This window comes from Phyllobates terribilis, unplaced genomic scaffold (genome assembly GCF_046119375.1).
Source record: "Phyllobates terribilis strain yellow unplaced genomic scaffold, ASM4611937v1 Scaffold_3__8_contigs__length_932513732, whole genome shotgun sequence".
NCBI lineage: Eukaryota > Metazoa > Chordata > Amphibia > Anura > Dendrobatidae > Phyllobates > Phyllobates terribilis.
In genome coordinates, this window is record NW_027362763.1 from 205,867,968 (window position 1) to 205,891,394 (window position 23,427).

Genomic DNA, 23,427 nt, shown 5'->3' on the forward strand with positions numbered 1-23,427 from the left:
CACATTATCTAGACTTTGTTCACATCTATGGCATGGCTTTCAACAAGGAGTCAGTTGCATCATGCAGGTGTATTCTTCCTCGTAAGCTGAAATAAATCAGTGATGGAGGCTCTTATAGTCAATGAGAACATTGCCTTACTCAAATATGCTCTGATCATTTCGCAGTCTCATGCTTAAGATAAAAGAAGAAAGAAAAAAAAAAGCTGAATTCTATTAATAGATGGGACAGCCTAGAGTTACACAGCAAAAATCTCACGGTGCTTTAGTGAGCGGAATAGGTCTGAGCTGCCGTACCTGGAAAACACAGACATGCAGCTGTGTCTGAATGAGGCCAAAGCCACAGCTTCTTCTCACCCCTAAGGCCTCATTCAGACATCAGGGGGTTTTTGGCTTAAGAGGAAAATGAACAGAGTTTCATCATTGTCTTCAGTTTCATCATTTTTTTTCCCCACTAATTAAGAGAAATAAAACAAAAAGGTTTCCTTCTCCTAGCGGTCAAAAAAAAAAAAAAAATTAAGGACAGCATACAAATGCTCTCCGAGTTTGTCACGAACTCAGACATGCATTGTTGATTTTGAACTAACACTTGAATCCAAATCGGATATGTCTCCACGATTTTGCATAGACCACTGGGTCAGAGGAGTAGAAGAAAATAAATACCATATTTTTCAGATTATAAGACGCACCGGACCATAAAATGCACCTAGGTTTTAGAGTAGGAAAATATAAAAAAAAAAAAAATGTAAAGCAAACATGATGCACTGTTATGGGGGAGGGGGTCTGCTGCTGACATAGGGGTAATGTCCCCCAATTCTGCATCTATATCACCCATCCTGGTATATATGGTCCCCATCCTGGTATACATGGTCCCGTCCCCCCCATCCTTGTATGCATGCCAACCCCATCCCCACAAAAAAAAAAAAAAAAAAAGCATTCGACTCACCTTCCTTCCCTCTGCTCCAGCGCTGCATCCTGTTCTGCTGCCAGCAGCTGATCTCAGCGTGCGAGCCGCGCATGATGTCACTGCCATGCACCCTCAGACGCTGAGATGAGCTGCCGGAATAGTCACTACTCTCCATGCCAGGACTAAGGACGCGGGGAGCAGTGACTATTCACTCTCCAAGCGCGCACAAGCAATCACATGTGGCGGCTATTAAAAGAGTCTGAATAATCACTACTCCCGACACACATGGGAGTGGGGAGTAGTGAATATACATGCTCTTTAATAGCGGGCACACTTGATTGCCCGGCCACTGCAGGAAGCCGGCAGCTGCTGTGAATACTGTGCGCACTATTAAGGATAATGAATATTCAGTGCTTCACACGCCCATGGGCGTGGGGAGCAGTGAATATTCATTTTCTTTAGCAGCGGGAACAGTGTTAGCCGCAGCAGGCAGCTCCTGCCTCCTGTGCCACGCTCCTCCACCGCCACATTGGGACTATAAGACAGCCCCCCCCCACCACTTTCCTCCAAAATATGAGGAAAAAAGTGCATCTTATAGTCCAAAAAACTGTAAAAAAAAACCACATAATATACACATATATATATATATATATATATATATATATATATATATATATATATATATATACACACACACACACATATATATATATATATATATATATATATATATATATATATATATATATATATATATATTATATATACATATATATATATATATATATATATATATATATATATATATATATATATATATATATATATATATATATATATATATATATATATATATATATATATATGGTACATACAGTACAGACCAAAAGTTTGGACACACCTTCTCATTTAAAGATTTTTCTGTATTTTCATGACTATGAAAATTGTACATTCGCACTGAAGGCATCAAAACTATGAATTAACACATGTGGAATTATATACTTAACAAAAAAGTGTGAAACAACTGAAAATATGTCTTATATTCTAGGTTCTTCAAAGTAGCCACCTTTTGCTTTGATGACTGCTTTGCACACTCTTGGCATTCTCTTGATGAGCTTCAAGAGGTAGCCACCGGAAATGGTCTTCCAACAATCTTGAAGGAGTTCCCAGAGATGCTTAGCGCTTGTTGGCCCTTTTGCCTTCACTCTGCGGTCCAGCTCACCCCAAACCATCTCGATTGGGTTCAGGTCTGGTGACTGTGGAGGCCAGGTCATCTGGCGTAGCACCGCATCACTCTCCTTCTTGGTCAAATAACCCTTACACAGCCTGGATGTGTGTTTGGGGTCATTGTCCCGTTGAAAAATAAATGATGGTCCAACTAAACGCAAACCGGATGGAATAGCATGCTGCTGCAAGATGCTGTGGTAGCCATGCTGGTTCAGTATGCCTTCAATTTTGAATAAATCCCCAACAGTGTCACCAGCAAAGCACCCCCACACCATCACACCTCCTCCTCCATGCTTCACGGTGGGAACCAGGCATGTAGAGTCCATCCGTTCATCTTTTCTGCGTCGCACAAAGACACGGTGGTTGGAACCAAAGATCTCAAATTTGGACTCATCAGAGCAAAGCACAGATTTCCACTGGTCTAATGTCCATTCCTTGTGTTCTTTAGCCCAACCAAGTCTCTTCTGCTTGTTGCCTGTCCTTAGCAATGGTTTCCTAGCAGCTATTTTACCATGAAGGCCTGCTGCACAAAGTCTCCGCTTAACAGTTGTTGTAGAGATGTGTCTGCTGCTAGAACTCTGTGTGGCATTGACCTGGTCTCTAATCTGAACTGCTGTTAACCTGCGATTTCTGAGGCTGGTGACTCGGATAAACTTATCCTCAGAAGCAGAGGTGACTCTTGGTCTTCCTTTCCTAGGGCGGTCCTCACGTGAGCCAGTTTCTTTGTAGCGCTTGATGGTTTTTGCAACTGCACTTGGGGACACTTTCAAAGTTTTCCCAATTTTTCGCACTAACTGACCTTCATTTCTTAAAGTAATGATGGCCACTCGTTTTTCTTTACTTAGAATATATATTATGGCAAGAAAAAAGCAGTTAACAGTCTATTCAGTAGGACTATCAGCTGTGTATCCACCAGACTTCTGCACAACACAACTGATGGTCCCAACCTCATTTATAAGGCAAGAAATCCCACCTATTAAACCTGACAGGGCACACCTGTGAAGTGAAAACCATTTCCGGTGACTACCTCTTGAAGCTCATCAAGAGAATGCCAAGAGTGTGCAAAGCAGTCATCAAAGCAAAAGGTGGCTACTTTGAAGAACCTAGAATATAAGACATATTTTCAGTTGTTTCACACTTTTTTGTTAAGTATATAATTCCACATGTGTTAATTCATAGTTTTGATACCTTCAGTGTGAACGTACAATTTTCATAGTCATTAAAATACAGAAAAATCTTTAAATGAGGTGTGTCCAAACTTTTGGTCTGTACTGTTTATCTATCGAAAGCATGACCCTAAACTCTCCTCAGTACAAGTGCTAGCCGTCAAAAAAAATGGATCGCACTCGTACATGAAAAACTGACGTATGAATGAGCGTTAACTGTGGAGTATCTCTTAATTAGTAGCTGAATATTAAAAGAAACCCATCACTTGAGTCGTTAAATCTTCAGGAATATAGTGTTAAAACCCTGTGCAGTCAGCTGACTGGAAATGGGGATACACAGAGAAAATACAGTTTTAAATCGCAGTTTAACTGCCATCTCCGAGACATCAGGTTGGTGCAGGGGCGTGAGGTCTAGATATTTCAAATCAGATGACCGACAGCCACCCCATAATCTTCCAGGATTACTTCTGAAACCTAACCTTGATAGACTTTGAGGTATGCTTGGGATCATTGTACATTGGAAAAGTCCAGTAACCCCAAAGCTCCAGCTTCCTCACAGAAGGCATGATGTTTTCTCCGAATATTTCCTGATACTTGATTGAATCCTCCTTTCCCTCTACACGTTGCAGGTTTCCAGTGCCAGAGGAAGCAAAGCAGCCTTGGGCATCGTCGAGCCAGCCCCAGAGCTTCACTGTAGACATGGGTATTATTTTTTCGGAATATACTTCATCATTCCTCTTCCATAAAAGTTCCAGTTTTGTTTCATTGCTGTACAGAACGGAGTCCCATAACTTCTGTGGCTTATTTGGTTTTGGAGGATTCTGGACCCATAGAGTTTGGGCATGGAGATGTTAGGAATTTAATATACACCTACAGAAACCTCAGCACCTGCTACCACCAAATCTTGCTGCAGGTCTTTTGCAGTCAGTCATTCAAGTGTTTTTTATTACGTACATCCTCAGGAAACTGGTGGAAGCTGGTGATGGCTTCCTTTTTCTGCATCATCTAGATAATGTAGCCAGTGGTTCTTAAAAGGGGTTATCTGGGACAATTTTTTTTTTTCTCATGGGGTCAAGAACTGACAAGCAAGCAGTTGCTAACTACCTGCCTGTTCTACCCAGTGCCAGCTCAGCAGTCACTGACCGCTCCTGCCGTCAATTTTGCTGCTTCACTTCAACAGAGCAACTTTTCCTATTCCACTCTGCTCTGTGAATGGTGCGTGACTAAAGACGTCATGCTGACTGACAGCCTGCAGTTATGCAGCAGGGAGCTGGTTATCAATCAGCATGACCGACACACACCATCAGCAGAGTGGAGCGGATGAGAAGCAGCTAAACTGTCAAAGTGACTGGAAGCCGCAGGTGCGGTCCGTGACAGCTCTGAGTTGGCAGAGATTGGCACCGGGCACAACAGGCAGGTAGTTAGCAACTACCAGCCTGTAAGTTGTTAAACACAAAAAAATAATAATTTCCCAGATAACCCCTTTAACTTTAAACTTGTGAACGTCTTCCAGTTGTATCAATATTCAAGACATTTGCTCTCTTTTGTAACTTTTTCCAAGTTTGTAAAAGGTAATGATCTTTTCTCAACTTTCTGGACCACTCCTGATTTAGCCATATTTCTAACATGCAATCAAATGTCTGCAAACGCCTAACCAGTCAAGGTATTTGCTGTATAAGCCACAGATGCTATGGGATTCAGTTCTGTACAGCAATGAAACAAAACTGGAACTTTTATGGAGGAGAAAGAATGAAATATATTCCAAAAACAATACACCTGTCTACAGTGAAGCTCGGTGGTGGCTAGGCGATGGAAACCTGCAGAATATGGAGGGAAAGGAGGATTCAATCAAGTATTAGGAGAAAACGTCATGCCTTCTGTGAGGAAGCTGGATTTTTGGTGTTACTGGACTTTTCCAAAGTACAATGATCCCAAGCATACCTCAGTCTACCGAGGTTAGGTTTCAGAAGCAATCCTGGAAGATTCAGGTCATCCAATTTGAAATCTATAGAAAAACTTTAGTGGGATTGGAAGAAAGTAGCTGCAAATCCAAGAATATTAGTGACCTGGAGGACATTGCTCACGTGGACAAGACAAAGATCTTCAGGAACGCTGATGTCTGACATTGCTTAAGACTATAACAGTCAGGTGCTCTTCTAAATACTAAAGACGATTGTCATGAATAATTCTAAATAATCAAAAAGTAGCTTTTTGAGTTGAATTTGCAAAAATCACTTGTTACATTAGTCATGTTGAGCTACTTAACTAGTTTTTCTAATAAACATAAATTTGCACTCTGAAAAGTTCTGATTGCAATTGTATGACCCACAGCTTACATAGAGAGCAAGAGTGCTGGAATTAATGAGATCCTGCAACATACCAATATACAGGTTTTGTCTTTGTTAAAACTCTCATTGTACTGGTAGGAAAACAAATAGCAGCCAGCTGCATCCTTCCACCTACACACAATTTTTATTTTCTCACACTTGGTTTCAGAATAATATATCTTGGTTTTGGATGAGTCATGTGAATCTAGAAGAGTAGCACTAAACACTCTAAAAATTAACGGACGAAACACATGAGAAGACGTGTCATCTGGTGGAAGCTTCACAAGCAGGTCTTCAGCTCAGGTCTGCTCCAAAAAGGTATTACTTGGGGAAGATGTAGTCAGCAACAAATTTCCTTCATACGGTTCTTAAAGTTACTTAATATGTGCAATCCACTTATGTATTCAGCATGCGTATTTAAAGGGGTATTCCCATCTCCAAGATCCTACCCCAATGTGTAGTAGGTGTAATAATGATAATATTAGCAAAATTAGAAATGCAGTATGGTTCTTCTGAGTTGCTATGTCAGTTTCCCCATGTGCGGGGCATTGCAGTAGCTTAGGTATCCATGGTTACGACCACTCATATAGTGACAGTTAGTTGTTAGTGGTCATAGCCATGGATACCCAAGCTACTGCAATGCCCTGCACATGGGGCAAGTGACATAGCGAATTAGAAGAACTATACTACATTTCTAATTGGAGGTATTTGCAAATATTATTACATATTATAAACAGCCAGAGTATCTCTACAACTTAACCTTTAATTAGATAAAATAAAAAAGGATAAACCACATAATAAGGTGCTCATTAAAAAAAGCACAAACTCACCCAGAACTTGATGACTCAGATGGATCTACGGTACGGAGACCGGTCAGCCAAATTACAGGAGTACAAACCATTGTTCCCTACGTACCCCGTTTGTCTCATGCTTTGACAAGAGCAGTACACAAGTGTAGCCTATATCAATAAAATAACCCTAATTACCAGGGCAGGAGACAAACCGGGAACGGAGGGAACATTGGTTTGTACTCCTGTAATTTGGCTGACCTGTCTCCGTATCTTGGATCTATCTGAATCAAGTTTTGGGTGAGATTGTGATTTTTTTAATGAGCACCTTATTATGTGGTTTATGCTTTTCTATTATATCTAAATTAAAAGGTTAAGTTTTAGAGCTACTCTGGCTGTTTAGAATATAATTGTTGAGGAGGATACTGGTATCATCCTTTGAGATAGATCCTGAGCTGTTTAGTATCTACTACACATGGGGATAGAATCCCTTTTAAATCTATTAGCGAAATTATTTCTGGAAAAAGAATCAAAAAATTCACCCCACACCTTGTGACCTAGCTTAATACAGAATTCCTAAAGCAAGGTTTAAAGTAGAATTCCTTGGTAAGCTCTACATGCACCAAGTCACAATGGCCTAGTTTCCCCACACACCAATGATAAATATGATTGCATAACCCACTAGTATAGCTTATCAAAACTGAAATGTATTTCCAGTCCTCACACTAAAATGATGCAGAAATTGACTAGAGACCCCTCTATCAGAATTACCGTCATGGTGCTTGCCTTATGGTTGGGGATTAGTGTGCCTCAGCCAAAGGCAGACCTTGTATGCCAGCTTAAGATAAAGATTCCACTTTATTTCAGTGAAGTGTACATAGACAAAACAAAATCACTGGAATAAAGTCATGGCCTCTAATGCTCATGGGAGCACGGCCTTCAAGTTTGTTTTTTATAGCTCAACCCTGAATACTCAAGCATTTGAAAACAGGATATCAAGCCCAATATAGCCTATGCAGGTCATGATAGACCTGAAGTACAGACTAAGGCCATGTTTACTTGTATGTTTTTTTGCTGCGGTTTGTTTCCTGCAGCCAAAACGCTACGTTCAAAACTACCATTTTTCAGCGTTTTCTTGGTACGGATTATATTTGAGTCATCTAAAAGTACATGTTTAATAAAGTTTGTTTTAGTCACCAAAAATACAATTGCATTTTGTACAGCAATTTTTTATGCTTTATATGGGTGAAAAAACACTGCAAAAATGCTTTGAGAATTTACATGCTGCAAAACTTCAAAAAGGCAGCACACAAAATCCTGCAAAAACGCAATATGTAAACATAGCACAAGTATGTGCACCGGTTACTTTTTCTTCTGCTTGGTTGTCACAAAACCTGAGGTTGCTTATGTTTTCCTCACAGATTTGTATCTGCAGCGTGTCACTTCTTTCAGCTGTCGGTTTCACGCATACTAATGAGTAGGAAAAATTCTGCAACATAAACGCACATATTACAGCGTTTTTCCTGCTACAATTCTTGAACATGTGCACATACCCTTATCCCAAATACATCAGAATTCTGAAGCAATGAGAAAAGTCTTTCATAACTTGCAGCCCATAAGGGTAAGTTCATACAGAGTTTTTTGTTGTTGAGTGTGTAGCAGAAACTCAGTGTGCACATACACTTATACTGTGATTAAAACACTTTGTGCCTTGGCTGACAACAGGGTGTGGTTTCTGGTAAATCAGGGTGTGTGCAAGTAGAAAGGCATGGAGTAAATGTGACAGCGACAATTTAGGACTGAAAAGTAAACCATTTGGTGGTGTAAATTTAGACTAAACAGTCTAAAGAAGCCACAAACTCAGTGTGAGCCACTATGTTAAATTTGGCACAAATTTTAGACTGGTAGTCTAAAAATTAGGCAAAATTGATAAATATGTACCTAGTATGCTGACAAAGATATATCTAGTCTGTGGTAACCGTGATATACAAGGTTTATAATAACTCCTTGTGGCAATTACTTACCTCAAAGTCCGGCTTCCACAATTTCATAGAATGTTACAGCAGGAGGGGACCTTCAGGGTCATCGTGTCCAACCCCCTGCTCAATGCAGAATTCACTAAACCATCTCAGACAGATGTCTGTCCAGCCTCTGTATGAAGACTTCCATTGAAGGAGAACTCACCACCTCTCATGGCCGCCTGTTCCACTCGTTGATCACCCTCACTGTCAAAAAGTTTTTTCTAATATCTAATCTGTATCTTCTCCCGTTGTTTCATTCCATTGCTTCTTATGTTTTCCACGTGCAAATGAGAATAAGGATGATCCCTCCACACATTTGTAGACAGCTATTAAGTCTCCTCAGCACTTTTTGCAAGCTAAACATTCCCAGATCCTTTAGCCGTTCCTCGTAGGACATAGCTTGCAGTCCGCTCACCACCCTGGTAGCTCTTCTCTGAACTTGCTCCAGTTTTTCAATGTCTTTTTTTATAATGTGGTGCCCAGAACTGGACACAGTATTCCAGAGTAGGTCTGACCAAGGAGGAATAGAGGCGGATAATTACTTAACGTGATCTAGACTCTATGCTTCTCTTAATGCATCTCAGAACAGTGTTTGCCTTTTCTGCTGCTGCATCACACTGTTGACTCATGTGCAGTATGTGATCTATTAGTATACCTACGTCTTTTCCACACGTGCCGTTGCTTAGTTCCATTTCTCCCGATTCTGTAGATGCAATTTTCATTTTTCTTGCCCAGACATAGAATTTTGCATTTCTCCGTTAAATACCATTATATTAGTCGCTGCCCATTTTTCAAGCTTATCTAGATCCTTCTGAATCCTGTCTTCTCTAGTGTTATCTATCCCCCCCTAGTTTTGCAGCATCTGCAAATTTGATTACTTTACCTTCAGTTCCCTTATCTAGATCATTTATAAAAATGTTGAACAACACTGGGGCTAGGCTAGGACAGAGCCTTGTGGTACCCCACTTGAAACACTCTTCCAATTGGATGTGCAACCATTTATTACCACTCTGAGTACAATCACTGAGCGAGTTATGAATCGCCCTAGGCATAGCCTTGTCAATCCCATACTTGGTCATTTTTTCAATAAGAATAGTACGAGTTACTTTATCAAATGCTTTGCTGAAGTAGAGATATACTATATCTACCACATTTCCCTGATCCTCCCAGTCCGTGATTCCATCATAGAAGGAAATTAGGTTAGTCTGGCATAACTTGTTTGCTACAAACCCATGCGGGCTCTAGTTAATTACTGTATTCTTATCCAAGTTCTTACATACACACTGTTTAATAATTTGTTCTAAGAACTTTCCTGGTATAGAAGAAAGGCTCACTGGCCTGTAATTTCCTGGCTCCATCTTTTTTCCTTTTATGAAAGCAGAAAGAAAAGTAGGAAGCCACTGGGGAATCGAACCCCAGTTTCCCGCATGAAAGGTGGGGATATGCACCACTATACTAACAAGGACTTCCATTTCATAGATGAAAAAACACCCTATGACAAGCAAAGTTGAAGCATCCTGATCAGACTTCGCAAGTCAAGAAAAGATGATCTTTTTCACCATTATGAGACATTAGCAGTCATCTCAAACACTGCGATAATGATAAGTGGGGCCAAGAAATTACCATTGAATCAAAGTGCAGTGTAAAGGTTTGCGTTTGTTTTTCCTTTAAAACAGAATACCTTCTGAAATCAATGGTCAGATATTCATCAAAAGTTTCTACTTTGCAACATTAAAAAAAAAATCTAACACTAAACCTGCATTCACACTGCAAGATAACTATGAACGAGCACAATTACAAAAACCCCACTCCTTTCACGATTATCTTGATGTGTAAACCGGCTGCTGATCATCTCATGACATAGCAGATGGTCGTTCATTGGGTGCAATTATTTTTTGCACAGAAAAATAAATAAATTTGTTCTCGGATTTGCACCGTCCTGTGTAAACTATAGCAGTCTATGAGCAGTCACACTCAGCAATCCAGTGTAGATTGCTCAGGGTACATAGTTTGCTTTGATCTGCCTGAGTAAACATGCATTTAAAAAAAGGACTGCCGATTGTAAAATTTACCAAACGGAGGTTATATCACGAGGCCGATCAGTCCATGTAAAAGGACCCTTAGAGAGAACATTCTAAGACTTTCCTCAGCATTAGGTGAGGAGTGGCTACAGACACGGGCCAGATCACAGGAAGCAGGCATCATGCACCTGTAGACGTAACATCAGTGCTCACCTCCTGAAAGTGAGCAGAGGATAGGTGATAACATTGATGCGCGGGTGTCCGACCGCTGGGATTTGCACCCTCCTAATATTTTAGTTACATCTTTGTCTATCCATGTGCCACAAAACCAAATCGTAATTTGTTATGCGCTAGCAAAGATTCATACCATAAACTTACACCAACTTCTGGCGAAAGCAGTATTATATGTGTCCTCACCTACTAAATGCTGCCCATTTCTCGTCACTTTTAATAAGTGGTGAAGGAAATTTAAAACCACAGAAATTGTAATTTTTGGAGTAAATATGATTAGGACCAAATATTGCAACTTTAACCTGAGAAGGCTGCTGTATAACTTAATATATTTCTGCCACTAAAATATGATACCTGAACATATGCAAAAGTAGGTTTTTCTTTTTTCTAAAAAAAATAAATCTGACTATTAGTTGCAGCAATGAAGCTCTCCCACCGCTGTACATGTGCTGCAGAAACCTCGATATTCATGGGCAGATGGCTAACCCAGCAAACCTGTCACTGATTGACAGCAACGTAGGAAGACAATCAGTAGCGGGTAGCCCACCACTCATGAATATCGAGGACTTGGCAGCCATAGCATCACACAGATTACTCGAGCCCTCATTAATAAAGCAGGACTTTTATGAAAACTACTGCGACAGGTTGACAGTGCCCCTTTAAGCCTTTGCAAAATATTAGTATGCTTCTGATGAACAATACACAAATCTGAACATATCTTGCATGTGGTCTCATGTTCAACCTACTGTGGTTAACAAAGTTATGGATAATTTAAGGATTTTGTTTTACAAGAATATTTGCTTGCTACTTTGCATTGTGCATATGATTTTGGTTTGTACAATATTCCAAGATTAAAGAAATAAATGTAGTATTTACAAGATAAAACAATTAGCTGGATCAAGTGGATTTTTAAACTAAAATGTATAAAATGTGTGAATATTGGTAAAATGATACCTGCAAAAGCATAAACCAGCTCTAAGAGAAAATATAAAAAGGGAAAGAGTGCCAGCCCTTCCTAATAATGAAAGATATTCCGGTATGGTATTACCTGGAGGATTTTGCGCTGTGGGAGTAGGTGCTTTTTATTGTCATCGTACGTGTAGCTGTCAGTTTTATTGTATTGTGCTTTATTTGGCATCTGTGAACTATTACAGGCACAGAATTCTTTATTTATAAAGCAAACGTCTTGGCATACACAGTTTGTGCGAGAAACAGTACACAATGCTGTGATCGAACACAATGAACAACAGGAATGGACGTGCACAAGATACTGCTCCAACCTGACTAAGCCTGCCCCCCAATGAAAGACTGAAGACTTCAGATATATACAACATTGATGGCAGAGATTAGCAATATCTATGGAAAAGGGTAGAGTGGTTATAAACCTGGCCTCTCTAATCGCCTCCTTATGCGCCTGGAACATCTTGACGTTATTCATGTTGGATTGCCAGTACTTCACATATCCGCTATGATCAGCAGTCAGCATCCACATGTCATTATGGGACCAGGTCATAGCTCGGACTGGGCTGTCATGAGCCTAAACAGAAGGTAGAAAAAAAGTTTTTAACTTTTGTCTACTCAGATTATTAAACAAGGAATAATGTTTATGTAACATTTAGAAGTTTTCTTTAACCAGCCACTTCATCATTATGCCTTTAAAATTGCTCAAAAACAGGGAACAGTTACCAGGTCAAAAGTGGCCAATTTTGTTTCTATTTTATTCACACTGCTCTTCTGAGAATTTTTTTAATTTTTTTTTTTAAATATGCCATACGGTCACAGAGCTATGGGCCTTTATATTTAGTGCTAATTTACAGGATCTTCTGGGGGTGCTCTGTATTAACCTGCGAGCAACACCCCCTTGTAAGGACCATAAAAATTAGCACCAAATAAAAAGGCCCATCTCTAATTGTTTAACAAAATTAAAAGGTGAAGAAAAAAAAAAAAAAAACAGGGGAACAATAGAGTAAAATCTGTCCACTTTACACCGGGTCGCAGGTACTCTTTAAATGTTATGGACACTGGTCTTAGAAAAAAAAATATTTTCACAGTGAGATGAGTCATTAAAGGGAACCTGTCACCTGAAAAAAAAAGCAGTTTATCTGCAGGTTAATAGTGGTGTGAACCTGCCTGGGGTCGGCATTTAGACCCCCGCTGCCGGGAGGAAATGAATTTCATTCCGGTTTCAGTCAATGCTCTGTGTATAGGAAGTGGTGGCTGTAACCACGCTCCTGGCACTGACAGCTGCTCTGCATTAGGGCTGGCTGTCAGTCAGGGCCGGGGGCAAGGTTACACCTGCCATGCTCTATACACAGCGCGGTGACTGAACCCGTGCCGGCACCACCTCCATTACTGAAACCGAATGCCGCCGGGGAGCATAAAGTACATTTTCTCTCGGCAGTGAAAGTGTTAGTGCTGGCACTGGGTATGTTCACAATACTATTAACCTGCAGATTAACCTCATCTGTATAGGTTAATCGTGTCTTTCAGGTGAAAAGGTTAATTTTCATTACGCCATTCATTCATTTTCAGACCTTTATGTGCAGTTTGAATGAGAAAAGTTTGACAATAGTAGCAGATTGCAAACAAACCTCCTGGATGTGAGGTTTATGAAAAATTTTCAGTTATCAAGAGCCAGTTTTTTTTTTAAATAAAAAAGGGGGTATTGATTGGGACACCTTTTAAGGCTCTACATGACATAAGTGGATGAGGGGGCATTGAGAGGAGACAGTCATGAAAGATTCACTTTAAGAACCGACCGCAACAATATGGAAGAAAATGTTAAAAGAAAAAAAATGGATTTGACTCATTGACTTACAGCAGAGCTCTGAGCCCGCATATGACACGTTGCTACATCATGTGTCAAGTTGCTTAACAATGCATTTAGGAACCAATTAAAAACTTTTAGAAGAAAGCGTTTTAAAAGAGGATCTGTCACAATTTTTTGACCTTATGAGCTGAAAACAAAGTTACTGGTGCCGAATATGTTACATTTTTTATCAATTAACTGGGCATTTCATTGCTTTCAGCTCAGTGGCCATGTACTGTCGTCCCACTGACTCCCACAGAGCTGAAAGAAATAAAATGCAGAGTTGAATGATAAAAAAGTAACATTAGGCACCAGTAATTTCCACATTCTGCATCTCCACAACAGAGTAGCAAGAATAAAAAATGGGAGGGGGGCAACGTTTTTATCTATGTGCCGCTGTAAACTGTACTTTCCTGCACAAGTAGTGAAAGGCCCTCTAAGATCCTTCACTTGTTTTAGCATTGAACAAGGAAGCATCTTAACCCCTTCACCACCTTGCGATTTTCCATTTTCGCATTTTCATTTTTTGCTCCCCTTCTTCCCAGAGCCATAACTTTTATTTTTCCTTCAATATGGCCACGTGAGGGCTTGTTTTTTTGCGGGAAGAATTGTACTTTTAAACGACACCATTGATTTTACCATATGTTGTACTGGAAAACAGGGAAAAAAATTCAAGTGCAGTGAAATTGCAAAAAAAGTGCAATTAGTTGTTTGTTTTTACCATATTCGCTAAATGCTTAAACTGACCTGGCAATATGATTTTCCAGATCATTACAAGCTCACAGATTTAAAAAAAAGGATGTATACAGGATCTGGTGCTGAGGGAGATTTTTTTTTTTTTGCACACCGAGCTGTTTTTATTGATACCATTATGGGATAGATACGATGTTTTGATCGCCTGTTATTGCAATGTTGCAGCAACCAAAAAAACGTAATTCTGGCGTTTTGATTTTCTCATTACATCGTTTACCGATTGGATTAATTCTTTTTATATATTGATAGATCGGGTGTTTCTGAATGTAGCAATTGTAAATGTGTATTGCTCTTTTTTTATTATTATTATTATTTTATTTTGAATGGGGCAAAAGAGGGGTGATTTGAACTTTTACATTTTTAAAAACTTTTTTTTTACTGGCTTCAATAGCTTCCATGGGATACTGGAAGCAACGATCATCTGCTCATCTGCTATGAGTGTCGGCCACAGGTCAGCGCTCAGAGCAGTTCGGCAATGACCACCAACAGGGGTCTACTGCAGATCCCGGTTTGTCATGCCAATCCATTGACGCGCTGCGATCATGTGACAGTGGTGCTGATGGGTGGAGCTAGTGACGTGCTTATCGTGCGGCAGTGTTAAATGCCGCTTTCCAAGTTTGATCGCGATTCCTCCCGCAGCTGTTAGGGGCACATGTTAGCTGAAGAAATCAGCTGTCATGTCCCAGAAAATATGCTGGCTCATCACTGGAACCCGCATCAAACGGGCAGGTGACCTATGGCGTACCTATACGTCATAGGTCGTAAAGAGATTAAAGGCCTTGTTCTGACACTTTTTAATTGCTCATTTGCTTCCTAAATAAATGCAAAGTTAAGCAACTTTGTAAAGTCTTTATTAAAGATAGTGTACCAAAAAGCAAATGCAACTTCAGTACTAATGTTCTTCTGAAACATAAAAAGGTATAAGGTAAAATAGCAAAATTGGTAAAATAGTAACTTAGATTGAAAATTTTGGACAAAGATAAACTGAGCTTCCAGTTTAGCCCACTATGAATGACATCTTCAATTATTAAACTATTAAAGAGAATCTAGATTGATAGTTATGGCTTTCTTGTTTTTTTTGCTCCTTGGAAATTCTACCTACCTGTTGGACACTGAACAATTACATATTCTATATCGTTAGGATAAGCCATCAATCTTTAAGGGTGATTAATCTCTTTAAAGCAAGTCTACTATGCCTTAATACATTTGCTCCACCTATGAGGCCACTTAGCTACAAGTAGGCTTATTAGCAATAGCCTACTTTAGACCCTTGATGGGGTTGTCCAGTCTAATACGACAAGTCTGCAGTCAGTCCATGTGATGGCGGACTTGTGAATCATCACAGCACAGGCACTGAATGCTGGGAGGATTCTCACCCATCAATGGCAGGAACGCGATATGCACACTGCCGGCCAGGTTCAGACTACACTGTTTTCCGACACGTGCAGTACACTCCATTGAGCACACCGGACAAAAACAGTCTAGTCGGATTCTGGCCAGGAGTATGCATATCGCATACTTGCATTCACATGACCGTTATTCCCGGCACTGACCGTAGAGAATCCTCACAGCGCTCAGTGTGTGCGTAGTGAGGATTTTAGGCCGAGCAACCCCTTTAATAATCCCTTCATGAGAAAAATAAATTGCAGTGACAAATATCCAAGGATATTCTATGTATGCATTAGCATAAGTCCAACAAAGGTGAACTACACATTACGAGTTACACTTTACCACATCAGATAGAAAGTTGATGGATATTGATACTTTTTTAAAGCAAATACAGCTATACCAATAATATTTGGCTTTATATTTAATCAGAAAAACTCACCTGTAAAATGGTCTCAAAATTAAACGTTAGCCCATTCCATAAAGTGAATTCCCCACTTGATGCTCCAGTTACTAAACGACGGCCTTCAGGAGTCCACTATAGAAAAAAGAAAAAAAAAAAAGCAATTGCTAATTTTAATAATCTGTACATAGGCTTAAGAGGAGATCAAACATTTTAACAAGTCTATAAAATCTAAAGCTAAATACATACCCGTACAACAAATACAGGGCATTTCACTTTATTAGTAGATGTACGCACAAACTTCGTAGTTACAGCATTGAGAGGATTGTTCAACATCCCAATGGGAGGCACTAACTGCAAAATGAAACATGGAAATTCTGTCATACATTTTACACAAATTTGATGGCTAAAGTGATCAAAAGTGTTCCACACGAATTCTAAATATGCTACTAAAAAGTATTTAAGTGATAGATGTAGGAGTTTAAAAAAAAAAATTAAAAATGATTTCCATACCTAGCCTTTACATATAGTATACATGGGGGAAAGGGGAAAGAGACACCACACACACACAGGTCAAAAGGTAGACTGTATAGTAGTGTATGGTTAGAAGTTCAGCTTACATCATTATAGTATCCGGCATCCGGCTGGATGGCTCTCATGTCTCGTTGATCTCTCTGCCATACTCGGTTCTGACAAGACATGAAGCAAACATACTGTCAAGCAGCAGCTCTAGAAAGAATAACTAAATGTAGAAAGCACGCAGAAGTAGATCACAACAAATCTTATCTTTACTTTGATCCAACTAAAAGTTGAAATAAATTTATCAGAAGGGTCACTGATGCATCCACAAGGACATTACACATGATTTTCAGAAGTTCTGGGCTTAGGTGGAAGGATCCTTGGAGCAGCTCCCCTCTTTATTTTATCGGTCTGGCCAAGTTTGATTGACAGTCTTCTGTCTACATGAATGTAGGGTAAGACCTGAAAATCAAGAAGTATCTGGCAAAAAGTAGTCACATGGTAGCCACTTCTCCCCAGGCCCAGAAATTTTAAAACCATGTTTTCTCCAAAACAATTATATACAAGAAGTAAAAAGGTTTTACGAAGTTAAATCAATTTTAGTTATGAAATTGGGATAACTATCACAAAATCATCTAACCTATGCCATGCTCACCTCCAGATACTTTATGACAGAAGGATTGTAATCTATAGTCTTGCGGTTCACAGCCTTCCTCATGCGTTTGCCATCAAAGGTGAGTTGTTGCATGGCCTGCTGCTGAGCGTAATCTGGCCGTTTATAGAAGAGCTGTCGGGGAGCCTGGTGCTGGAAACGCGGCATGTGGAAGAAGCGAGGCGGGGAACCGATTTCTGTTGCCATTGTGACGTGAGCAGAGGACTGGGATACTTAAATATAAAGGAAGGAGACCAATATTAGAAAAAGTACATCAGTATATCTAAAGAATAATCACAATTAAACATTAACCATAGAGAAGTTTGATCTTAAAGGGATTGTGTCACCAGCATCACCTATACCCTGATTTCAGCAATGTTATTTACTGGGCTGCTTGCTGTAGTTATGATAAAATCAGTTTCATTAGAATGAGTTCAGTAGTAAACCTGCTGCCAGGCAGTTCTTCATATTGATGGGCTCTGTATAACCTCACCCCATCACTGATTGGCAGCTTTCTTTGTACACTGTACATGGGCATAAAGCTGCCAATCAGTGGTGTGGGCGGGGCTATACAGAGCTCAGCATTCAGACAACTGATAGATCTGCAGCAGAGAAAACTGATTTTATAAAAAATAAAGCACAACCCAGTAATACATCGCTGGAATCAGGGTCTTTGTCTCTACATCATGTTGCTCTGGTGACATATTCCTTTTAATTCAAGACCTCAGCGACACAATGAAAAAAATTTAATAAGCAAAACTGTGGTGGTGTACATAGTGGATAACAAATTTATTACATGCACCGTTTAAATCCATCATCAATACAGACATTCATTATGTGAGTGTCTGAAAAAGACAAATATGCAGGGACGGAGGTCAGACAGTGTCCACAGCGACTCTGCTTCATCCAAGTGAATGGCTGTTTTTCCATTTGAATACAGTTTTTCAGGAATTCCAACACCATGGTTGTCAGAAAGCAATGAGTTTTACAGGTAAAACCCTTCCTGCTTTTAAGGCTATGTGCCCACGATGCAGAAATGCTGCATATTTTTTCCACTTCTCCCTGGCAGGAAAAACACATGCGGATTTTACATGCGTTTTTCCTGCCAGGTAGAAGCGTTTGTCAAGCGTTTTTCCAAGCAATTTTAGCATCACTTGGAAAGTGCTTGACAACTTGTTCACACTATATAAATCCATGCAACCGGCATGGATTTATATAGTGTGACCAAGTAATAGTTAGAAAAAAAGAATAAGAATGGTAAAAAATAAAAAAAAGCTTATACTTACCTTCCGATGTCCTCCCGGTGTTTTCTCCGCTCCGTCCGGAGTCTTGGGCGGCTCGCGGTGTTGTGAAGGACCTGCGGTGACATCATTGAGTCATGCGACACAGGGAGGACATCGGAAGGTAAGTACAGTCATGGCCAAAAGTTTTGAGAATGACACCAAAATTATATTTTCACATGATCTGCTGGCCTCTGGTTTTTATTAGTGTTTGTCTGATGTTTATATTACATACAAAAATATAATTGCAATCATATTATGAGTACCAATAGGTTATATAGACAGTTAGAATGAGTTAATGCAGCAAGTCAATATTTGCAGTGTTGCCCCTTCTTCTTCAAGACCTCTGTAATTCTCCCTGGCATGCTCTCAATCAACTTTTGGACCAAATCCTGACTGATAGCAGTCCATTCTTGCATAATCAATGCTTGCATTTTGCCAGAATTTGTTGGTTTTTGTTTGTCCACCCGTCTCTTGATGATTGACCACAAGTTCTCAATGGGATTAAGATCTGGGGAGTTTCCAGGCCATGGACCCAAAATCTCTGTTTTGTTCCATGAGCCATTTAGTTATCACCTTTGCTTTATGGCAAGGTGCTCCATCATGCTGGAAAAGGCATTGTTGGGCGCCAAACTGCTCTTGGACGGTTGGGAGAAGTTGCTCTTGGAGGACATTCTGGTACCATTCTTTATTCATGGCTGTGTTTTTAGGCAAGACTGTGAGTGAGCCGATTCCCTTGGCTGAGAAGCAACCCCACACATGAATGGTTTCAGGATGCTTTACAGTTGGCATGAGACAAGACTGGTGGTAGCGCTCACCTCTTCTTCTCCGAATAAGCTGTTTTACAGATGTCCCAAACAATCGAAAAGGGGATTCATCAGAGAAAATGACTTTGCCCCAGTCCTCAGCAGTCCACTCCCTGTACCTTTTGCAGAATATCAGTCGGTCCCTGATGTTTTTTCTGGAGAGAAGTGGCTTCTTTGCTGCCCTCCTTGAAACCAGCCCTTGCTCAAAGAGTCTCCGCCTCACAGTGCGTGCAGAAGCACTCACACCAGCCTGCTGCCATTCCTGAGCAAGCTCGGCACTGCTGGTAGTCCGATCCCGCAGCTGAAATAGTTTTAAGATACGGTCCTGGCGCTTGCTGGTCTTTCTTGGGCGCCCTGGAGCCTTTTTGACAACAATGCAAGCTCTCTCCTTGAAGTTCTTGATGATGCAATAGATTGTTGACTGAGGTGCAATCTTTGTAGCTGCGATACTCTTCCCTGTTAGGCCATTTTTGTGCAGTGCAATGATGGCTGCACGTGTTTCTTTAGAGATAACCATGGTTAACTGAAGAGAAACAATGATACCAAGAACCAGCCTCCTTTTAAAGTGTCCAGTGATGTCATTCTTACTTAATCATGACTGATTGATCGCCAGCCCTGTCCTCATCAACACCCACACCTGTGTTAATGGATCAATCACTAAAACGATGTTAGCTGCTCCTTTTAAGGCAGGACTGCAATGATGTTGAAATGTGTTTTGGGGGTTAAAGTTCATTTTCTGGGCAAATATTGACTTTGCAAGTACAGTAATTGCTGTTAAGCTGATCACTCTTTGACATTCAGGAGTATATGCAAATTGCCATTACAAACAATGAAGCAGTAAACTTTGGAAAAATTACTATTTGTCTCATTCTCAATACTTTTGGCCATGACCGTATAATCTTTATTTTTTATTTTAAATTCTTTTTTTAACAGGTTCTATGGTACCCAGGTCTGGAGGAGAGTCTCCTCTCCTCCAGACCTGGGTACCATCCGCACATTGAACCGTGTGATATCCACATGTGCAGACGCAGTGATGTGGATATTAAGCGATTCAATGCAAGTCAATGGCGGCGATTACACTGCGTGTCCGCAAAATTAATGGACATGCTGCGTATTTTTCCGCAATGATAATGCACAGCACATGCAAATTATCATTGGGGACCATGGGGCACATATTATCAAGAGTTTTCGCTGCAGAAATTCCACGGCAAAAAAGCTTGAAAAACGCATAGTGGGCACGCAGCCTTACAAGCACATTGCATTTTGTCCATTTAGGAGGAGTCATCCCTTTACAGACAATTCCACACAGATTTTTGGGGTAAAACTCCACTGCAGTTTTTGATGCTTTTTGGAGTCAGATGTGGATCCAGCAGGAAGGTGAAGTAAGAGAATTCAATATACACTGCTCAAAAAAATAAAGGGAACACTCAAATAACACATCCTAGATCTGACTGAATGAAATATTCTCATTGAATACTTTGTTCTGTACAAAGTTGAATGTGCTGACAACAAAATCACACAAAAATCATCAATGGAAATCAAATTTATTAACCAATGGAGGCCTGGATTTGGAGTCACCCCCAAAATTAAAATGGAAAAACACACTACAGGCTGATCCAACTTTGATGTAATGTCCTTAAAACAAGTCAAAATGAGGCTCAGTATTGTGTATGGCCTCCACGTGCCTGGGCATGCTCCAGATGAGGTTGTGGATGGTCTCCTGTGGGATCTCCTCCCAGGCCTGGACTAAAGCATCCGTCAACTCCTGGACAGTCTGTGGTGCAACGTGACGTTGGTGGATGGAGCGAGACATGATGTCCCAGATGTGCTCTATCGGATTCAGGTCTAGGGAACGGGCAGGCCAGTCCATAGCTTCAATGCTTTCATCTTGCAGGAACTGCTGACACACTCCAGCCACATGAGGTCTGGCATTGTCCTGCATTAGGAGGAACCCAGGGCCAACCGCACCAGCATATGGTCTCACAAGGGGTATGAAGATCTTAGCCTGACTGCCATTAGGTACCGAGATATCTCTGGCGAGCACATGGAGGGCTGTGCGGCCCTCCAAAGAAATGCCACCCCACACCATTACTGACCCACTGCCAAACCGGTCATGCTGAAGGATGTTGCAGGCAGCAGATCGTTCTCCACGGCGTCTCCAGACTCTGTCACGTCTGTCACATGTGCTCAGTGTTAACCTGCTTTCATCTGTGAACAGCACAGGGCGCCAGTGGCGACTTTGCCAATCCTAGTGTTCTGTGGCAAATGCAAAGTGTCTTGCACGGTGTTGGGCTGCGAGCACAACCCCCATCTGTGGACGTCGGGCCCTCATACCACCCTCATGGAGTCGGTTTCTAACAATTTGTGCAGGCACATGCACATTTGTGGCCTGCTGGAGGTCATTTTGCAGGGCTCTGGCAGTGCTCCTCCTGTTCCTCCTTGCACAAAGGCGGAGGTAGCGGTCCTGCTGCTGGGTTGTTGACCTCCTATGGCCCCCTCCACGTGTCATGGTGTACTGGCCTGTCTCCTGGTAGCGCCTCCAGCCTCTGGACACTACACTGACAGACACCGCAAACCTTCTTGCTACAGCTCGCATTGATGTGCCATCCTGGATGAGCTTCACTACCTGAGCAACTTCTGTGGGTTGTAGAGTCCATCTCATGCCACCACGAGCGTGAAAGCACAACCAACATTCAAAAGTGACCAAAACATCAGCCAGAAAACATTGGTACTGAGATGTGGTCTGTGGTCACCACCTGCAGAACCACTCCTTATTGAGGGTGTCTTGATAATTGCCAATAATTTCCATCTATTGTCTATTCCATTTGCACAACAGCATGTGAAATTGATTGTCAATCAGTGTTGCTTCCTAAGTGGACAGTTTGATTTCACAGAAGTTTGATTTACTTGGAGTTATAGTCTGAGGCTGCATGCCCACGTAGCGTTTTTCAAGAGTATATGCTGCAGAATTTCCGCAGCGTAAACGCTTGTGAAACGCTATGTAATCCGCTCCCCATGGTCCCCAAGGGGATTCCGCAAGTTCTATGCACATGCTGCGGATTTTTCCGCAGCGTTTATGCTGCGCTCAAAAATCTGCAGCATGTCCATTAATTTTGCGTTTCCGCAAGCGGAATTGCCTTTGTGCAATGCATTAAAAAAGCAAGGCAATTCCGCATGTGGAAAACGCGCGATAAACGCACGAAAAATGCGAAATAAACGCGTGCGGAATTCCGCATGCGTTTTTCCGGGAGAGGACTACAGAAATGAAGCAGAAATTTTCTGCTTCATTTCTGCAACGTGGGCACATAGCCTAAGTGTTCCCTTTATTTTCTTGAGCAGTGTATTTCACATTTCTATTGAATCCATAGCTGGATTAAAACTGCAGGAGAAGTCAAAAAATGTAGTTGAGGTTTCATTACACTGTTGGAATTTTGCAAACAGTATAGTCGATTGATGGCATGTTGTATTTTTTTCCTTTTAATTCACAGCATATTATATCTGTTGTAGCTTTTTTTTTAGTACAAAATGCTCATACAATGTGTAAAATCTTCAGCAAAAATTTACATACAGCACAGTTTGCCACACAATTGCAAGCTTATTTTTTACGCAATGTGTGAAATTAGCTGGATGCCGAGAATACATGTGAATGGTTTATCTATACATCAGACATATGGATGCATGTATCCACTGCGGCAAACTATATTTAGGCTTGAGAACCAGAGGCTTTCAAAACATTACATTCTGCTTCCATCCGCTACTAGAAAGCATGGGGCTTACTGTATACGTTTACAAATGAGCTGAATAAGGACATTTTATACATCAGTCCAACCAAAAAAGTAAGTAGAAATATATATATATATATATATATATATATATATATATATATATATATATATATATATATATATATATATATATATATATATATATATATATATATATATACACACACACACAAACATCTGGCACATCTTGAGCAGTCCTAAAAACAAAAATAATTCCATGAAAGCTACAAACAGTGTAAATTTGAACTAATTTTGCTATTTAGTCTTTAGAAATGAAAAAGTCTCACTTTCTTCTGGCCAAACTCACTCACATATTAATAAATAATCAAAATTTCCAAGAGGAGATAAG

General features: G+C 40.5%; 1 protein-coding gene across 3 annotated transcripts in view; it reads right to left on the reverse strand.

Annotated features, from left to right (window-relative positions):
• Positions 1-23,427, reverse strand: part of WDR33 (WD repeat domain 33) — a 115,550-nt gene that overhangs the window by 72,083 nt on the left and 20,040 nt on the right. For all 3 annotated transcript variants that reach the window (XM_073674587.1, XM_073674586.1, XM_073674585.1), the window contains exons 2-6: positions 17,211-17,440; positions 16,657-16,725; positions 16,286-16,390; positions 16,076-16,171; positions 12,071-12,222 (exon numbers count right to left, since the gene is read on the reverse strand). In XM_073674587.1, coding sequence (XP_073530688.1) covers positions 12,071-12,222; positions 16,076-16,171; positions 16,286-16,390; positions 16,657-16,725; positions 17,211-17,414 — 626 coding nt within the window. In that variant the 5' untranslated portion in view covers positions 17,415-17,440. The remainder of the gene's footprint in view (positions 1-12,070; positions 12,223-16,075; positions 16,172-16,285; positions 16,391-16,656; positions 16,726-17,210; positions 17,441-23,427) is intronic.